General features: G+C 36.4%; 2 protein-coding genes across 3 annotated transcripts; both read right to left on the reverse strand.

Moving 5' to 3' along the window:
- Positions 1-76: 76 nt before the first annotated feature.
- Positions 77-11,164, reverse strand: LOC128022318 (short transient receptor potential channel 4-associated protein). The gene is made up of 20 exons (XM_052609719.1): positions 10,998-11,164; positions 8,323-8,451; positions 8,086-8,202; positions 7,902-7,956; positions 7,652-7,707; positions 7,427-7,555; positions 5,782-5,983; positions 5,380-5,568; positions 5,035-5,177; positions 4,822-4,953; positions 4,673-4,731; positions 4,494-4,595; positions 4,310-4,393; positions 4,136-4,226; positions 3,880-4,020; positions 3,637-3,748; positions 2,962-3,074; positions 2,666-2,872; positions 1,693-1,822; positions 77-1,541 (listed from the first exon to the last, which is right to left on the reverse strand). The coding sequence occupies exons 1-20, from the start codon at positions 11,121-11,123 to the stop codon at positions 1,528-1,530; spliced, it is 2,331 nt and encodes a 776-aa protein (XP_052465679.1). The 5' UTR covers positions 11,124-11,164; the 3' UTR covers positions 77-1,527.
- A 1,096-nt stretch (positions 11,165-12,260) lies between these two features.
- LOC128022325 (src-like-adapter 2) lies at positions 12,261-16,065 on the reverse strand. 2 transcript variants are annotated; one of them, XM_052609733.1, is made up of 8 exons: positions 15,936-16,065; positions 15,607-15,733; positions 15,348-15,453; positions 15,173-15,259; positions 14,741-14,844; positions 14,331-14,477; positions 14,050-14,179; positions 12,261-13,935 (listed from the first exon to the last, which is right to left on the reverse strand). In XM_052609733.1, exons 2-8 carry the CDS (start codon positions 15,683-15,685, stop codon positions 13,818-13,820), a joined length of 771 nt encoding a protein of 256 aa, XP_052465693.1. In that variant the 5' UTR covers positions 15,686-15,733; positions 15,936-16,065; the 3' UTR covers positions 12,261-13,817. The 2 variants fall into 2 exon arrangements, with proteins under 2 accessions (XP_052465693.1, XP_052465695.1); XM_052609735.1 differs by lacking the exon at positions 15,936-16,065 and having other exon boundaries at positions 15,607-15,902.
- Positions 16,066-16,253: the final 188 nt, after the last annotated feature.

Below are 16,253 nucleotides of genomic sequence, written 5' to 3' on the forward strand. Positions count from 1 at the left end.
AGCTCTATGTATATATACATATATATAGTATATATGTGTGTGCGTGCGTGTTGTATATGAACCATTTTCTTGCACATTTCATATTTGTAGATACTGAATTGTGGTTTATTTAAAGCATTAAGTTAATGGGCTTCACATGGTTATCACTTATGACTAAATCCATCCAGACAGAGCTACGTAAGAAAATTGTAGGTAATTAAACCAAACCCAACCCATGCGAGACACTGAACCAAGGCCTGTGGATAATAAAGAAACATTCAGATCCTTTGCGTTGATGTAGCAATCATTCAATTTAGAAAAAGCAAACATTCACAATACTAATATAACATATACACATTCCTAGGGTCAAAGGAAGTGTCCAAAAATCTCTGCAGCATTCATTATACCTCTTTGTATGAATCGTATGAAATAGATTTGCCAACACAAAGCACTGTGACACAGTATAAGGAACCGATATATAGCACAAGAAAGAACTTGCGAACATCCACAGGTAAAAGCGAAGCAACTCTCGTGGAAAACATTTAGTCATTTATACAGAGGAGCTTTTCCATATAGTGTGAACTCAGGTGCAACAGAATAAAAGCTGCAGCATGCTTAAACTACAGGAGTGGGTTAGAAAACGACACCAATGAAACGAGGTAGTTGATTGGAAGTTTCTAGTCTAGCTCAGCTACCACATCCAGCACAAATCGACCGCAGCAGAGCAGCACCTTCAAGGGTTCCCGGCCGCCAAACGCCAGAGCCTTGTGTTTGAGAGCAACACAGATTGTCAACAGCTGATGCCTGCACTGTTAGATGATGATTTAGTGGTCTGCTACGAAACAAATGACAGACTAGGCTAGCTGGATATTAATGACCATGGTGTGAGAGAACCTGCATAGTTTAACACCTTCAGTGCCCACAATATAAGAAGTGTTTCATTGTTAGAAATAAAACAAAAGTGGCGATACTCTTATTAAAAACGAACGAATACAAAAAATACACCAACTCAAAATCTCGTATTTCATATTTGCTTGATAAAACCTAACAAAAGGAGAGAAGGAATATGAAAAGAAAACAGGTGCATGATGTTGTAAGAGAGCAAAATTACAAGAGAAATGTGAGAAAATAAATAAGACCCATCCAGATTCAATTTCAGTTCTCCGTCATCTACACTATAAAAAGATTTTGAGATCATTCAGTTAAGCTTGAGCGTCGCTCACCACCTGACCGCTTGGCAAAGTATCATCCAAGCCACCGTTCATCAATCCAACACTTTCTGCTTTGCCTTTGTGAACCTAGATTACAGAGAAAATCTCCTTAAACGCTGACCATGCAGAGTTCTTAGATCAGCAGATCATCGATCGCCCTCATTCCAGGATCTTTCTTATCCAAGTCTAGTCCAAATATTTTCATCTTTGTATATTTCTCTATAAAAAAGGCCGAAACGATTTCACTGAAACAGTTTCAGATCAGAGGGTCAGCTCCAGGTAATGCGTTCCCTCTCAATGAATTATGGGATGGGCAATCCTTCGCAGGAAGTCCTTTTCACCCGCGTGGACCTGGAGATGAAAAAGTTGAACATGGGCACCGAGTAGAGAATGGACACAGCTGACTGAGCCGTAGCATGCAGTCGGATGAGCTGGGAGGCTGTTCCGAATCGGAAAGGAACATGCAAGTCCCTCCCCAAGTCAACACGCACGAGTCAATCACCTAGAAGGTTCCGGTCTAGCTCCATGTAAGGCTCATCTATGTAGCTGATAATGGCACAGGGACAAGTCCTGTCCTCTCGGAGCAGTACTGACACGGTCTCCTTCCAGAAACTGAATGGAATACAGGAGCTCTGAAAGAAAGAGATCACTGAAAGTTAAATACTATCCTAAAGCAGGGTCTCCTAAACTGAAACTGGAGTTGTGGGTTGATGAAAAGTGAATAATTACTCTGGATAAAAATTAAAATAAATAAATAAATAAATGTGATGCATAATTAAATCAAAATATACTCGAAATATAGCACAGTGCAGTTATCAAATTAAATGCAGTTTGAAATTGAAGAATTTAAAGATAAATATCGTAAAATAAAATCATTTTAATTATTAAACATTTATTTTAAAGGATAATTAAAATTTAATTTACAAGATAAATATTTAATCTTAATTTTTTTTTAGAGTTATTATAATACTAATAATATAAAAGTAAGTTTAAGATGTTTTTACTGAAATCAAAGAGATTTCTGTCCCTCCATGACAGTCTATGCAACTACCTCACTGACGCTTTAAAAAGTTCATAAAGATATTGTAAAACTAATCAATAAATGCAAGTCTTACAGGTTTGGAATGACATGAGGGTGAGACACATGACAGAATGTTCTTTTTTGGGTGAATTATCCCTTTAAGACTTTTTGCTTTGATTCAAGACCTTTTAAGCCCTTCATATGTGGAAGGCCAAAAACCTTTTAAGACCCACTGAAACCCAGTCCTACATATGAATAAAAAAAAACAAAGAACCTAAATTAAACATCCAGAAAAAAAAAAAAAAATATATATAATATAATATAATTTTGGCATATGACCATTAACCAAAGGTATCATCAACATGCAAATGAGCAAATATTTATTTAAAAATAAGGTTCTTCAGGTTAATTTTTGTCCTAAAGGAAGGATTCCATACAGTGAAATATAACTCACGTTCTCCAGGCAGGTGCTGTCCTTGTCCTTGTTCAGGTAGTGCTGCTGCCAAAAGCGCAGCAAGGTATGAAAGTTGTTGAGCAGGCAGCCGGGATACTTCTCTGCATACTCCTTTTCCCGCAGTGCATTCAGGTAAAAAGGGAGCTTGCCTCTCCTCCGGGCCAGCATCGGAATCACCAGACTGGTGTTAAGACAACTCACATTCTCCTGGGACAGCAACCAGAAAAACATGGGATCACTTATCACGGAGGATTCAAATGAGACAAACGGAGAGGAGATCTGCACTGTGATCTTGCCTGTGTGAGGGTTTGCACGTTGATGATGTTAACCAGCCTAAAAAGGAAGGTAAGTCTGTTCTCCACTCGAGCCATGTAGGACAGCAGACAGCACTCAGACAGCACTTCAACCACTGCAGAGGCACAAACACAGGATAAAATTTCAATTTTTTAAACCACAATCGGACTACATGTTTTTCAGAAGTCTGTCTAATTCCGATGAAGCAAATTACATGTTCTGTGAAAAATTGTTTATCAAATCGAAAACATAAAAAACAATCTTCCCATCAGATTTTTTCAAAGATGTCAACATCTTTTAAAGTGATGATACACGACATTATTGCCAAGCGATTTTGTTTGGGCGCTTTAGCATTGAGAATGGGCAATACATTTCTATTCTGGATACTATCTTGTGTCTCACCTGGTCGCCCCTTGATGACAACACTGCCCAGCAACATTGCTCAAAAAGTTCCCCTGTGTATCCTCAGCCTTACACTAACTATTAAGGCAGGGTGAAATATTGAGGAATCTTTCTAATAGGCTGTTATGGTTTATTTCTGATTATCCATGTTGAACTCATTTGGGCTGCTTAATATTTCTGTGTAAAGCATTTATACCAGATTTAATTATTCAGGATGATTTTTTTCCCCCCCAGCAATATCGCTAACAATCCAAGAGCATAAGAGTTGAATTTACCTTTCACATCCTCTGTCTGGCTCTCAAATCGATCTAGAGAGAGGACGATACATCGCACAAGCATGTTGGAGTCCACCAGAGAGCTGTTGATCTGGGTGAGGAACACCTGGAACTGAAGGAGACACATTGCTTAACCATAATCAAGCACAATGCGCTTAACAGCAGCTTTTATTTTATCTACTGCAGTTTATCTACAATAAACCAGAATTGTGTACGTGACCCTCTTCATGTGGTTGCTAGTACCTTTTCCTCTGTGTTGACGTATTTGTTAAATCTCGTGAAGGCATCAATGTTGAACTTCATAAGCTCCCCAAGCAGGTCAAAGTAGCTCTGCAGAACATCTCTGGACTTGCAGCCGCTGTCGATGATGCAGAAGAGGATGTGCTACAAATCAAAGACAGAATTAGACTATGAAGAACTTCTACAAGGACGGAGGATTCCACTACTCAAGTAAACACATTTTGACCAATGAGACACGAGCATGCATTAACGTTTTTACCTCCAGCAAGCCTCTCTTCAGCAGAAACATCTGGTCTGCATATGAGGTGGCCCCTCTGAGGAAGCTCTCAACAGCTCTGGCCTGCCAGAACCTTTAGAGAGAACCAATGTCATCATGACTTACGTGGCATTTTAAGACACACTTAACCAAATCATGAAGGACCCAGCGTCCCACCTGAAGGAAGAGTCCGGCGGTTCTTTTTTCATAACCGTGAGGAGTCGCGTGAGAAGCCCTTTTTTACCATCACACACTAAACTCCTAAAAATAACAGACGAGATACATTCTAATATTTCTGTTCTGTAAAAAAATTAGGTATATTAACATGTAAATTATTATCAGTAATCATTCTGAGAAATACCTGTCAGTGTTTACTAGAGCCTCCACCTCAGGGATGTTTGCCTTTAGGGAGATGGCACTCAACTCATTCAGCTCCTGAGCGTTCAAAAGGAGATACTTGTTCCTGAGAACAAAAAAATAACGAAATTAATGAATGGGTTCTTCTATCAATCCAGCACTGAAACTCACAATCTAACTTACTCATGGTGGTCACTAAAGCTCTGCAGAAGCCTCAAGAACTGGATTTTAAATGAGATTTCCTGTGCAATAAACAACAGCATTACATGATGAATGAGAATTATGGGAAGTAGAAAACAGTTAATGAGTGAATGTGTTATCTTGAAGCTCACCGGGCTGCAATCACAGTTTTCGTTCTGTCCATGAACCACGTGATTCGAGGCGGTGTATTTCCTCCAGATGAGCTTCTCAAAAAGGTTATTGAGTCCAGGAATCAAACGAAACTCTGCCAGCATCTTATGCACCTAACATATGATGAACAAGGATGGGAATTTCTATATTAATCAGCTCAAAGTAGATCCTTGACTGACATGAACGGCTCTTACCTGGTTCCGCTGTCGGCCCATGAGTAGGACACACAGCACGTAAAGCACTTCCACCTTATACATGATCTCATGAACGATCTTCATGGACTGCGGCAAACGATGCCTCAGAGGGATGGTGGCCAGTGTACTCTCATCAGATGATTCTGTGAAGAAAAAAGTAACAATAACACATTTTTTGAAAGAAATTAATTTTCTTTTTTAGGAAACTTATTTAAAAAAAAAAAATCTCTGTAAAATGGAAAGAAATGATCGTCATAATCATAACCAATCAATAAACTTCTCAATTAACATTTAATTTCTCTTTAAATATTTATTTCTATAGTTGATGCTAATATACAGTTCTACCTGTGCTACTGTGCTCGGCTTCATCAGTTGCTATCTGCATGAGAGCGTCCAGCACTAGAGTGTTGTCGAGCCATGTGTACCATTCCTCCAGTTCCTGCAGAAAGTTTGACGTTCCAGTTGACTCGGACACCTTCCGTGTGGCCAACTTGCAGAGACGCTCAATGAAGCCGGGGATGTTCAGGAGGGTGACTGGAAAATATCACATTATGTTTTCATTATTCGTGCCCTATTAACCCTCACCACATACATAAACCCGTGCCAGAAGCACTCAAAATACACACTGGAAAGAAGCGGTCACTTCCTTTCAGGAATAAGCTTATTCTTCACAAACCCTGTGTCACCACTTTACTGCTCTTTGTGGCATCGGCTCTAAGTGAAGTCACAGTTCATAGTCCGACCTACCCTGGTTGACCTCGGCACGTGAGGGGCTGGTATTGCGTTTCTGCTGTGCGTTTTTAGCCAGGAGTGTGTGTTTGTCATCGTTCCCCACATCGGGCTCAGAGATGGTGACGGAGAGGATACGACAGAAGTTGGCGAGCTGCTGCTGGTCAAAGCTCTGAACCAGTCCTGACAGGTTCTGGATCCACTCCAGCTGAATCATTTCCTGTTATGAAGCATCATTGAACGCTGTCAGATTTTAGTGTTTACATCAGGGTTTCTGCAGGATTTTTAAGCTCAAATTTAAGACCTTTTTAAGACCTGCACAAATAAAATGAATACCATTTGAGCGGGGTTGGTCAATGTCTATAGTACTATATTAGACTGTAAAATTCATAATTTACAGTTCAAATACAAGTTCAATTAATCATTTCCAACTAGTTTTATAACTATTTTTATCTATAAGCCATTTTTTCTAAAAGTGTGCACATCTTTTAAGTCAAATTCTTGCATTTGGGCTTGTACCAAGCAAATGAAATCAGTATTAACAAAACTGATCTTCGCAATGCAGAAAAAAAACACAGAAGTGGCATTAGAAGTGTCATTTAGATGCATTTACATTAGGGTGGTCATATGCGCCGTTCATACGGGACACGTCCCAGCCAGGATTTTAATAATGCCTAAAATATCCAGGTTTTGGCCATTTGCACTGTGCAGGTTGATCGTTGTGTAACATTCACACGTGTTTGTTTGTTCGTTTGACTTGAAGCGTTGTGGTGCACTTTGTTTTTGTTTTTGTTTTTGGATTTGTGTGCAGCGATGCTTCAAGTCAATTAAACACACGTGCGCATATTTGCATCGCTTTGATCGTTCCCTCTAGATCTCACCTTCTCACACGCAGCCCCACGATTGGTCGATTATGTACAATACCTGGATGTTATTGGTCAAATTGCTCTGGATGTTTTATAGGCAATATTAAAATCCTGGCCAGGATGTGTCCTGTATGAACGGGGCATATGGCCACCCTAATTTACACACATTTTATTTTATCTCTAAATGCATTTTAATAGACTGATTCGTGCAGTGAAAGAACACACTATAAATGCGCACACACGCACACTAGTCTAACCTGCTAGACTTCATCACGTAACATATGCGCACACTCTGTAGGCGTTTTGTTTGCTTTTTCGCATTAAACTGGATAATATAAAATCGCACATAGTTAAAACAACAATTGCGATATCATTGCAGCTGAACAAAAAGCAGCGAAGCTCTGGACTTTGAATGTGCAGCGCTCATGTTTATTTAATGAAATCATAACGTTAGCCTTTTGAAGTTTAATCGTACCCAAATTTAAAACCACTTGAAATCATAATTAAGACTTTCCTGTACAATTTTAAACATTTTAAGGCCTTAAATTTGATACACCTAAATGTAAGACTTTTTTTAATGACCCATTACATATCCAACATGTTTATAGCCAATAATTATTTGGTGGGGGGGGGGGTGGGGGTTATGTGCAAGACATATCTGTAATCTTCTCAATGGATTTAAAGCCTGCCCATAGTGTCAACATGATAAATCCAGGGGTTTAATCCAACAGATTTATAATACAATGTAATTAAGGAAATTAAGGTTTTAGTTGCAGCCGAATAACATTAGCACTGACCTTTTTGACTCCAAGAATATCCTCAATTAATGTAGCGGTTTGCAAAAAGGTCTTCTTATTTGTCATCAATGTGAAGAGAAATAATACAAAATCGTCCCTTGATGCCAAGCTTTTTGTGACTCCTTCCGTCTGCATAAAAACAAGTTCACGTATTGAATACATCATGCGGATTTTAGTCATTCTTGTGTTCAATTCATAATAGGGAAAAGAAGGTGGAATACATACACATATGCAGCAATTGTACAGCACACTAAGGCATTCCTTCACCAAGTCATCGTTCACTACAAGTTTAAAAATGACATTTTTTAAGAAAGATTGATTTTTTATATTTGTTGGTGCAATAGTTTTTAAATAGGTGCAGATAAAATAATTATTACCGTTTTTGTCATTTTATTAAAAAAAACATATTTTCAGAAATAAATAACTATTATATAATTATTCTTAAAACTTCCGTAAAACCTTCTAGTCAACTTACTCTTGGGTTTTTGTAGAGTAGTCAGAGAGGGTCTCATCAGAAGCTCCACCAGCAGCTAAGACGACAAACAATCAGTCATCATTCTGAACTCAGCTATGGCTGCAACTAACATCTATGTTGATAAATAAAGGAATCTGACAATTATATATTCACAGGACATTTAGGAATTATAGAATACACTCACATCTACACCTCCAAACAGGTCAAAGGTGTACGTGTTGGGAAAGGTGGACTCCTGTGCCGTCTTTCTCTCCTCTGTCACAAAAGACATGGCCTCCATAGACAGCAGGGATGACAGTTCCTGAATCAGAACACCACAGTGAGTATATAATGAAATAAGATTATATAGTAGCTTTAAAACTGTCTGTAAAATGTAAATAAATCTACCACACTGAGAAAAGAGAAAAGACAGATATTTCACCTTCAGGACAACGTGTGTGCGGGTGTAGTCACTGTTTAGGTGGCTGCTCTCGTACAACTCTTGGAGCAAGACTGGAATCCCGTGCCATTTCGCCCTCTTATCTCTCTCCTGAAGAAGAGCCTCTGGGAGCTGGAAACAGAGAATAAACACTTATTAGATTTGCATTTCCTTAAGAAACACCAGTTCATACAAGTCAGCGTACAAAAGAACAGTGCTAGATCGGTGGTTTTCAAACCGGTCCTGCAAGCACCCCTAGCACCTCACATTTTGTATATCTCCCTAAATCTGGTACACACATACATAACCGGTAAAAAGTTTGGAATCAGAATTATTATTATTTTTATTTTTTTTACAGGAGTTTCTTATGCTCAAAAAGGCTGCATTTATTTGCTCAAAAATACAGGATTAAAATGTAACATTGTGAAATATTATTATAATGTAAAATATCATTTTTCTATGATAATATACATTAAAATAAAATTTATTCCTGAAATGAAAAGCTGAATTTTCATCAGCCATTACTCGAGGGTCACATGATCCTTCAGAAATCAATTTAATATGCTGATTTATTATTAGTGCTCCCAGGATTCTTTGATTAATAAAAAGTAATATATATATATATATATATATATTCTAACATTATACATTACAGTTTAAAGGTTTGGGTTCAAACAAAAGTTGTATTATTTCTTTTTTTTATTGTTAAGAAGTGATAGAAAAGTTTATATTTTGAATAAATGCTGCTCTTTTAAATTTTTTTATTTATCAAAGAAGCCTGAAATAAGTATCACAGGTTCCAAAAAAATATTTGGTAGCACAACTGTTTCCAACATTGATAATTTCAGCTTTGCATCACAGAAATAAATTATATTTTAAAGGATATTAAAATAAGAACCATTATTTTATATTGTAATAACATCTTGCAAGATTACGTTTTTCTTTTTTTAATCAAATAAAGTCTTGAGCATAAAAACAATACATACTATATATATATATATATATATATATATATATATATATATATATATATATATATATATATATATATATATATATATATATATATATATATATATATATATCAAACACACACAAATACATTGACACAATTGCATGTATAAATAAACATATGATTGTAACTTATTTAAACTAAACTAGCGTGGTTGTAAACTAAAATATAATATACCATATTAAAGCTAAATTGGCTATTAATAGCATACATTTTTAAATAATACGCTGCCTTGAAAACTCAGTAATAAAATCCATTTGCATGTTTGACAACTAATGGCAATATTAAAATGCTATTACAATGAATTTACATGTGTATTACTTTGGATGCTGCAAAGTACCCTTCACACACAGCACTTTTAATCAAATGCAAAAGACATGTAAATACATGCTATCTGTAGAATTCAATTTTGTAAAAGCTTTACAAGTTCATATGACTCCAAAGTGCTCTACACACAGGCTACCTATTCATTTAGTTAACTGAGAATTGAATGTTCATTTTATCAGTATTTATTATAGGTTGACTAATCTCAGCTTCCTCCTATGGTACTTGACATTAGACATTGTGTATTATATTCCACACACTGCTTATAAAGTGTCAAGCTACTTTTAAACTATCTTTTCATTTATTCAAAATACAAGAAGAGGTACTCAGAGGAACTCGTAACAGGCAAATTTACAAATAAATGTACAACACAAGGACAGTCTGTCTGGATACACTTTCTGCATCTCTACTAGGCTCTGTTTCTAGAAACAGAGATTATTAGACAGCAAAGATTATTCTTATAGGTCTTATAGGTTACCTAATTCTTTAGTAAACCTTGCCAAACTGTGTACGAAGAGAAAGTGAAACCTGTGAGGTTTAAACTGAGTGAAGTTCCCAGGCTCAGAGCATGTCCAACTCTATGGGACATCTTATATAATTTAAGCACTTTAAACTCGAAAATATCACTGACTGGTCCAGTAACCCAAACCTAATGAGTGGAATTAGCAGTTTAGGCTTGTGATGGAACAAAAATTTGAGAGAAATACTATAAAAACACGATCTGGCGTCTGAGTATAATGTCACAAAGGGACACTGCAGAAAAAGACTATATGTGGCTACTAAACTCTAACATGCTGAATACATTGTCAGCATTTTAAGGCTTCAAAAGCCCCTATAATGGTCAAAATCCGGTCCTGGTATGTAGCTAACTAACGTTAGTCTGTGAGCGTCAGCCTGTGTTTACTTGAAGCAGCTGATCGATTATAGACATGACATGTTTACAGATTGATCTGTGTGTGATTATAAGTAATTATATTACTAAACTCATAATAGTATCATTCCATGTGTCGGGGTTTTAAATTGGATTGTATTTTGACTGTATTTAAAGCCTCTTTAACACAAATTATTATCGGACAGTCAAAGCCAACAACAACATAAGTAACGATACTTAGGTCAGTTGTCATACGCAGTTTGCGTGGTTTCTTTTTAAGATAGATTTAGCATTGAACTTAACATGTATTAAAATAACATTTACACTTCTTCCAGATCAAAGTTAAGCTTCACTCCCGTCCGATTTGTTTTGTTTTTTAACTTAAAGCAGGTTGTTCGACGGTACGGAGCATAAACGCGGATCCCTGACTTTTGGCTTTTCTGTGACAGCAACACAAACTCTCTCGTTTACCTGCGTCCCTCTGCTGAAGCCTCGCCCCGCGATCTGACTCTGCCGTATTCTGTTGACAATATTCCTGTTTCGGTTCCGTTTCTTTCCACCCATCCAAGGGGACTCGGGCCCCAGTAGCGTCGCCATTTCTTCGTCTTCCTGAAACGCTCCAAACAGGAAGTTAAAGTCGCTCTGCCTCCGACGCTCACTCGTGTGTGTTTGAGCGCCCTCGCGTGGACGAGGCTTAAACTACAGTACTCAATCTTTCTTTTTCCCTCGGCAAAGAATCATGAGTTTAATAATCCCACACTTCTGGATTTTTTCCTCAGAATTGACAAACTCGCAATTGTTGAGTTGTATCAAGTAAAAAAAAAAATTCGAACTAGGATATAAACTTCACTTGCAATTAGCTTCAAATGCGTCTTTGACGACAGTATTATATACAACAATTTCTATTCTTATTCTGACATCCAAGAGCACAGTATTTTTTTCTTTTATTCCATGAATTTTACACGTTTCCATCCACTTGTTAACAGTGTTTTTCTGCCACCGCAATTCGCTCGATTTATCGTTATTGTCATTTAATGAATATGAGTAATCTCGGAATTGCAAGAAAAAGTTATAATTTTGAAATATTAAATAAAAATTTCCTTTTTTTTATTATTTTATTCCATGGCTTGACTGCTACGCAGTGCCTTGCTCAGACATTCTGAGGGACAGTGGCCCAATCCAAAAAAAGGGGCACTAAGGGAGTGGGTGCTTGTTAATACAAATGATCAATTTGTTACAAATATACAATTAAAAGAGAAGATGGCACACTTTGTAATAATTAACTTTATTGTAGATGTTTTGATTAGAGTGAGCTCTCCCTAACTCTCTGAGCCTGCTTCTGCCTCATCTTTAATAAAACTAGGGAAGAGTGGGGTAAGTTGAGCAAGTGGGTAAACTGACCCGCCCCCTGTATCTTGGCAACTGTACATTTTTACTGTCATGTGACCATGTATTTTGGTATCACTCATCATTTCTGCCAGACTGGGAAAAGGAGAAATCCATGGGGGGAAGCTTAGTGAGGTCTGGGTGGGAAATGTGCTATAATAATCCCACTCATTATAAACACTAAACACTTTAACAGTACTAGGCCTATGTATTGCTAAATGAATAATAAACAACTGATGATATGAACAAATAATATACCCCTAATCTAAAGTAATGGAGCAATATGATATAATTTAACAATGCTCATTCCTCCAAAACAGAGAAAACATCTTTTAGATTAGGGGTATATCATTTGTTCATATCATCAGTTGTTTATTAGGCCTATTACTGTTATAGTTTTCATTAATAACTATTGCTATATAAATGAAAACTTGGTCTAGTGGCCTTAAGAATGTTGTTGGCACGACTGAAAATGTAACTACAATATGAAATAGCATAGACATTACCTAGTTGTTCTACAGATCTCTGTTGTGTTATATGCTACTGTTTTGATACCGTTGATAACATTTCTGACGGTTAATATCATGATGTGTTTTTTGTTTTTGCGTTTGCCTTACCGAATGTGGTATCCTGTCAGCAATAACATGTCTGTGGGCTCTTTTGATTACTATCAGTTTAAAGTTCTGGCAGCGTTGCCAGATATTGCTATGAAAACAAATAAAAAAGAAAAAATATATATCTTTCCATCAGTAGTCACTAATGGCCACCAAACTCTCTGCTTTGTTTTTAGGAAGGCTAACTTTGGTGTTCAACATATTGTTTCAGAAACAATTAAATATAAAAAAAATAAATTTCATTTGGTTTGTTCTATGTTGTTAAAGATAACTTAAAGAAAATAAATATGACTGTAAAAGGAAATTATTAAATTATTATTTATTTCACATGGGTTTGAATCAGATTCAGTCTGATTACTAGTAATAATTATTGGTTTTTTTTTTTTTGATCTACAAATTCTGCCAACAACAGCAAATTTGGTGTTATCTATAGATCTGATCAGGCACAATAATTAGATTAATTCTAAGAACATGGATATTCTGTACAACACTTTTAGAGGCTGAGGTCCACCCACCTGTGCAAAGCCCTGCTCTATGTTAAAACCATAAAACTGGCATTTTCTGACACCACAAAAAAAAAAAAAAAAAAAAAAAAGTTAAAACTTAATGTTAAATGTTGCCTGTTTAAAAGGAAAGGAGCCAGCGAACTAGCATTTGTGACAAAAAATATTTTTCATTTGGAAGGATTGTATTTTACTGTGAATACAGGGTATTTAAAATAAATGACTGTAAATAAGAGAATACTTATACCTTTTAAAATAAAAGTATAAGTCATAATACAGAGGCAGCTACCTTATTTGCTACATATTTAAAGGGATTATATAAAATTATTAAAAATGTTCTCTGTCATATAAATCACGATCACAATACATAAACATTTCAGTTGTCACGTGGATTAAAAAGGTGACCCCCCATTTTGACAACGTAAAAATGACACATTATAAAAACTGCAGATTTCAAAAATATTGTTTCATTAAATGCAAAAGTAAAATAAAAGCATTTAAATAATTATATTATAGTTTGTTATTTTGTTTGTATTGCTATTTTGTTTTCTGTTGGTTCCTACTGAAAACTGAGGAATTTACTCTGTAGTTTCCCAAAGTAATACATCCTGTGACAGATACAAAACTACTATTACATAAAAAAAAAAATCGTCAAATAATTAACAAAATATCATGAATCATGCTCGACACTAGGAATGGACTGTGATCAAAATGCCCACCACATACCCAAAACATCTTTAACTTAACTTCATCAGTCTCTCACAGGTCTGTTCTGTGTTGGATGTCACTCAGTCCTCACAGTCTGATGACTCTGTGACATAAAAATATGCTTTCATAGTCTCTCGTAATCCTTCACTGACAAAACTCTCCTGGTTAGTTCCATTAAGCTGCCTTTGAACCATCGACCTGATGATAGACATAAAAGTTATTTCTGTGGTAATACAGAACAACTAATACAAGCATCCTACTAAATTATAGTAAAAGACTAGAAAGTGTGATCCAAATAAAAACTGAACCTACCTGGACAAATCTCTCCAGTTAAGGCTGGACCTCTGGATTGTCACAGGTGTGGGTCTGTGTGTTACAGCTGTGTTGGAGTCGTGAAGTAAGCAAGGTTCAGTCAGCTGAAAGAACGTACCACTAGAAGACCCTTTAAATGGACAAAATTGAACATATGTTGTCTCTGATTAATTCTAGCATTCAAATGCTGTTTTTATACTCATTCAAATGCAACAGGCTGTCTTTTAAAGATGGAATAGGACTAATATTGAGTTTAAAGCACCCTTGCCATTTGAGCTTACGTGAGTAAAAGTCCACCAGCTGGGTGAGAGTGGAGAAGTAGTTGCTGTGGTGGATGTAGAACCAGCCATTGTGGAGCTGATGGATTCTGTAGTGCTTTACATTGTGCACATGGCCTCCATTTTGCCGCACCGAAAGTGAGTAGGAACCTAAAGGCAATGCATTTAAAGCAACTGTAAATAGTCTTATATCTTGGTGCCCCGTATAGTTAAATGAGTGGAATTCAGTGTGGTAAATATATCACTGTGGTAAATACAGTGGATGGCTGTACACATGCGTTCGGTCTATCAGAAGTCAGTATACAATCAGTGATTTTGAAAATGATATTACAAGGTCAAAAAAACACAGTTGCTTTTAGAAATAGACTACAAAAGAGAGCAATAAATAAATGACTTTTGGAGCATGAACTAACCCGGGCATGACTGGCTTTCCCGAATTAGAAAACATCCAGAGTAGTTCGGAGGCAGCATAAGAAGTTGTTCTGCATTTTTCCTTGTGATCCTTTCAAAAAGCCACCTTTATTGATATAGACAAGTTATTAAAGGACATAATTATACAATTTCCTTAAACTCTTAATCCGAAGTGATCAGATTGTATGATATGATTAATTCACATCTTAGTTATGATGATGACAACACATAGCACACCCTCACTGCTTATGTTTTTATTTTTTTTTACCATTTTTATTGATAGATATACAATGAGAAAAGTAAAGAGAGAGAGAGAGGATGCAGGCCGGACAAAAACTCAGGTCTCCCAAGAGCTAAAGTCTAAAATGCCTTTAGCATTCACTTATTTCCTTTTGTAACTTTACTAAATAAATAAATGTTTGAACATGACTGACCGGCTATGCACTTTGCAAACGTAGGTGTGAGGAATGAAAACCTCTGTGCCAGTTGATGTAGAACGAACCGTCAACATGTCATTATCTCTGTAACAGAAACGAACAGATTACAAACCCTGCAATCACTTTGGCAAATACTTACATGCTTTTATGTCTAGAAGTAATCTTTACTTACTCTGATATAATGTTCAGTCTGTCTCCTAACAATATGGAGTGTTCATCAGACCTTTGAAGTGGAAAGTTACACAAGGCTACTGCCATGTGCATGTGATTTCCTGGTGCTAAAGTAAAACAGACACAAGTGAGGGGAATTTATACACAAACTAGATTTACATGTGTTTGTCATTTGTGATAAATAAAAAATACTGAGTAACAGCTAATTGAGTTAAAGTGTCAAATAATACAGAAGTTTAATAGTATAATCATGCTCATACCTTCATCAGACATCAAGACAGGGTCCTCCAGTCGCTGAACAGCAGATGGAGGCCAGAGTCTGCTTGTTAGACAGCCCATGTTTATTTTATGACCATGTCTGATAGATTTATGCACAGAAGCCCACTTCTGAAGAAACAACACTGTACTTAAAAGTGTGTATAAGCGTCTTTACCTTTTACATACAAGCTTAACTAAAAAAAAAACAGCACACACCATGTCCAAAAAACAAATAAAACATGAAAATAAAATGATAATATGAAAAGTTTATAGAAGAAAATAGGTATCTCTTTAACATTTAACCAGACAATAGCTAGATAAAAATACTTACTGTACTCTGTTTCAAATATGCTGAAGTTATAAGTTGATTTTCTTTGCCAACATTAGTGGGCCATATAAAAGAGCATCCACTAAAGCGATCCCATCATGAGTGCACAACGATTTTAATGCGATCTTCATCCTCCGGTGTGGGTGTGAATTGAACTCTGTTCTCTTGAGTAGGAGTTGTGGTGAAAAAACCAATATGCTCAAGAAATTTCCTGTTCTAATAGACTATGCAAGTCCTTAATCTTACTATAGTCAGAAATAAACTGCTGTAAAGGAATAAGTGTGCAACATGCAGTTCCTTCAGTAACAGTAAATTTCATAA

The sequence above is a fragment of the Carassius gibelio genome, chromosome A11 (genome assembly GCF_023724105.1).
Source record: "Carassius gibelio isolate Cgi1373 ecotype wild population from Czech Republic chromosome A11, carGib1.2-hapl.c, whole genome shotgun sequence".
In the NCBI taxonomy this organism is placed as follows: Eukaryota; Metazoa; Chordata; class Actinopteri; order Cypriniformes; family Cyprinidae; genus Carassius; species Carassius gibelio.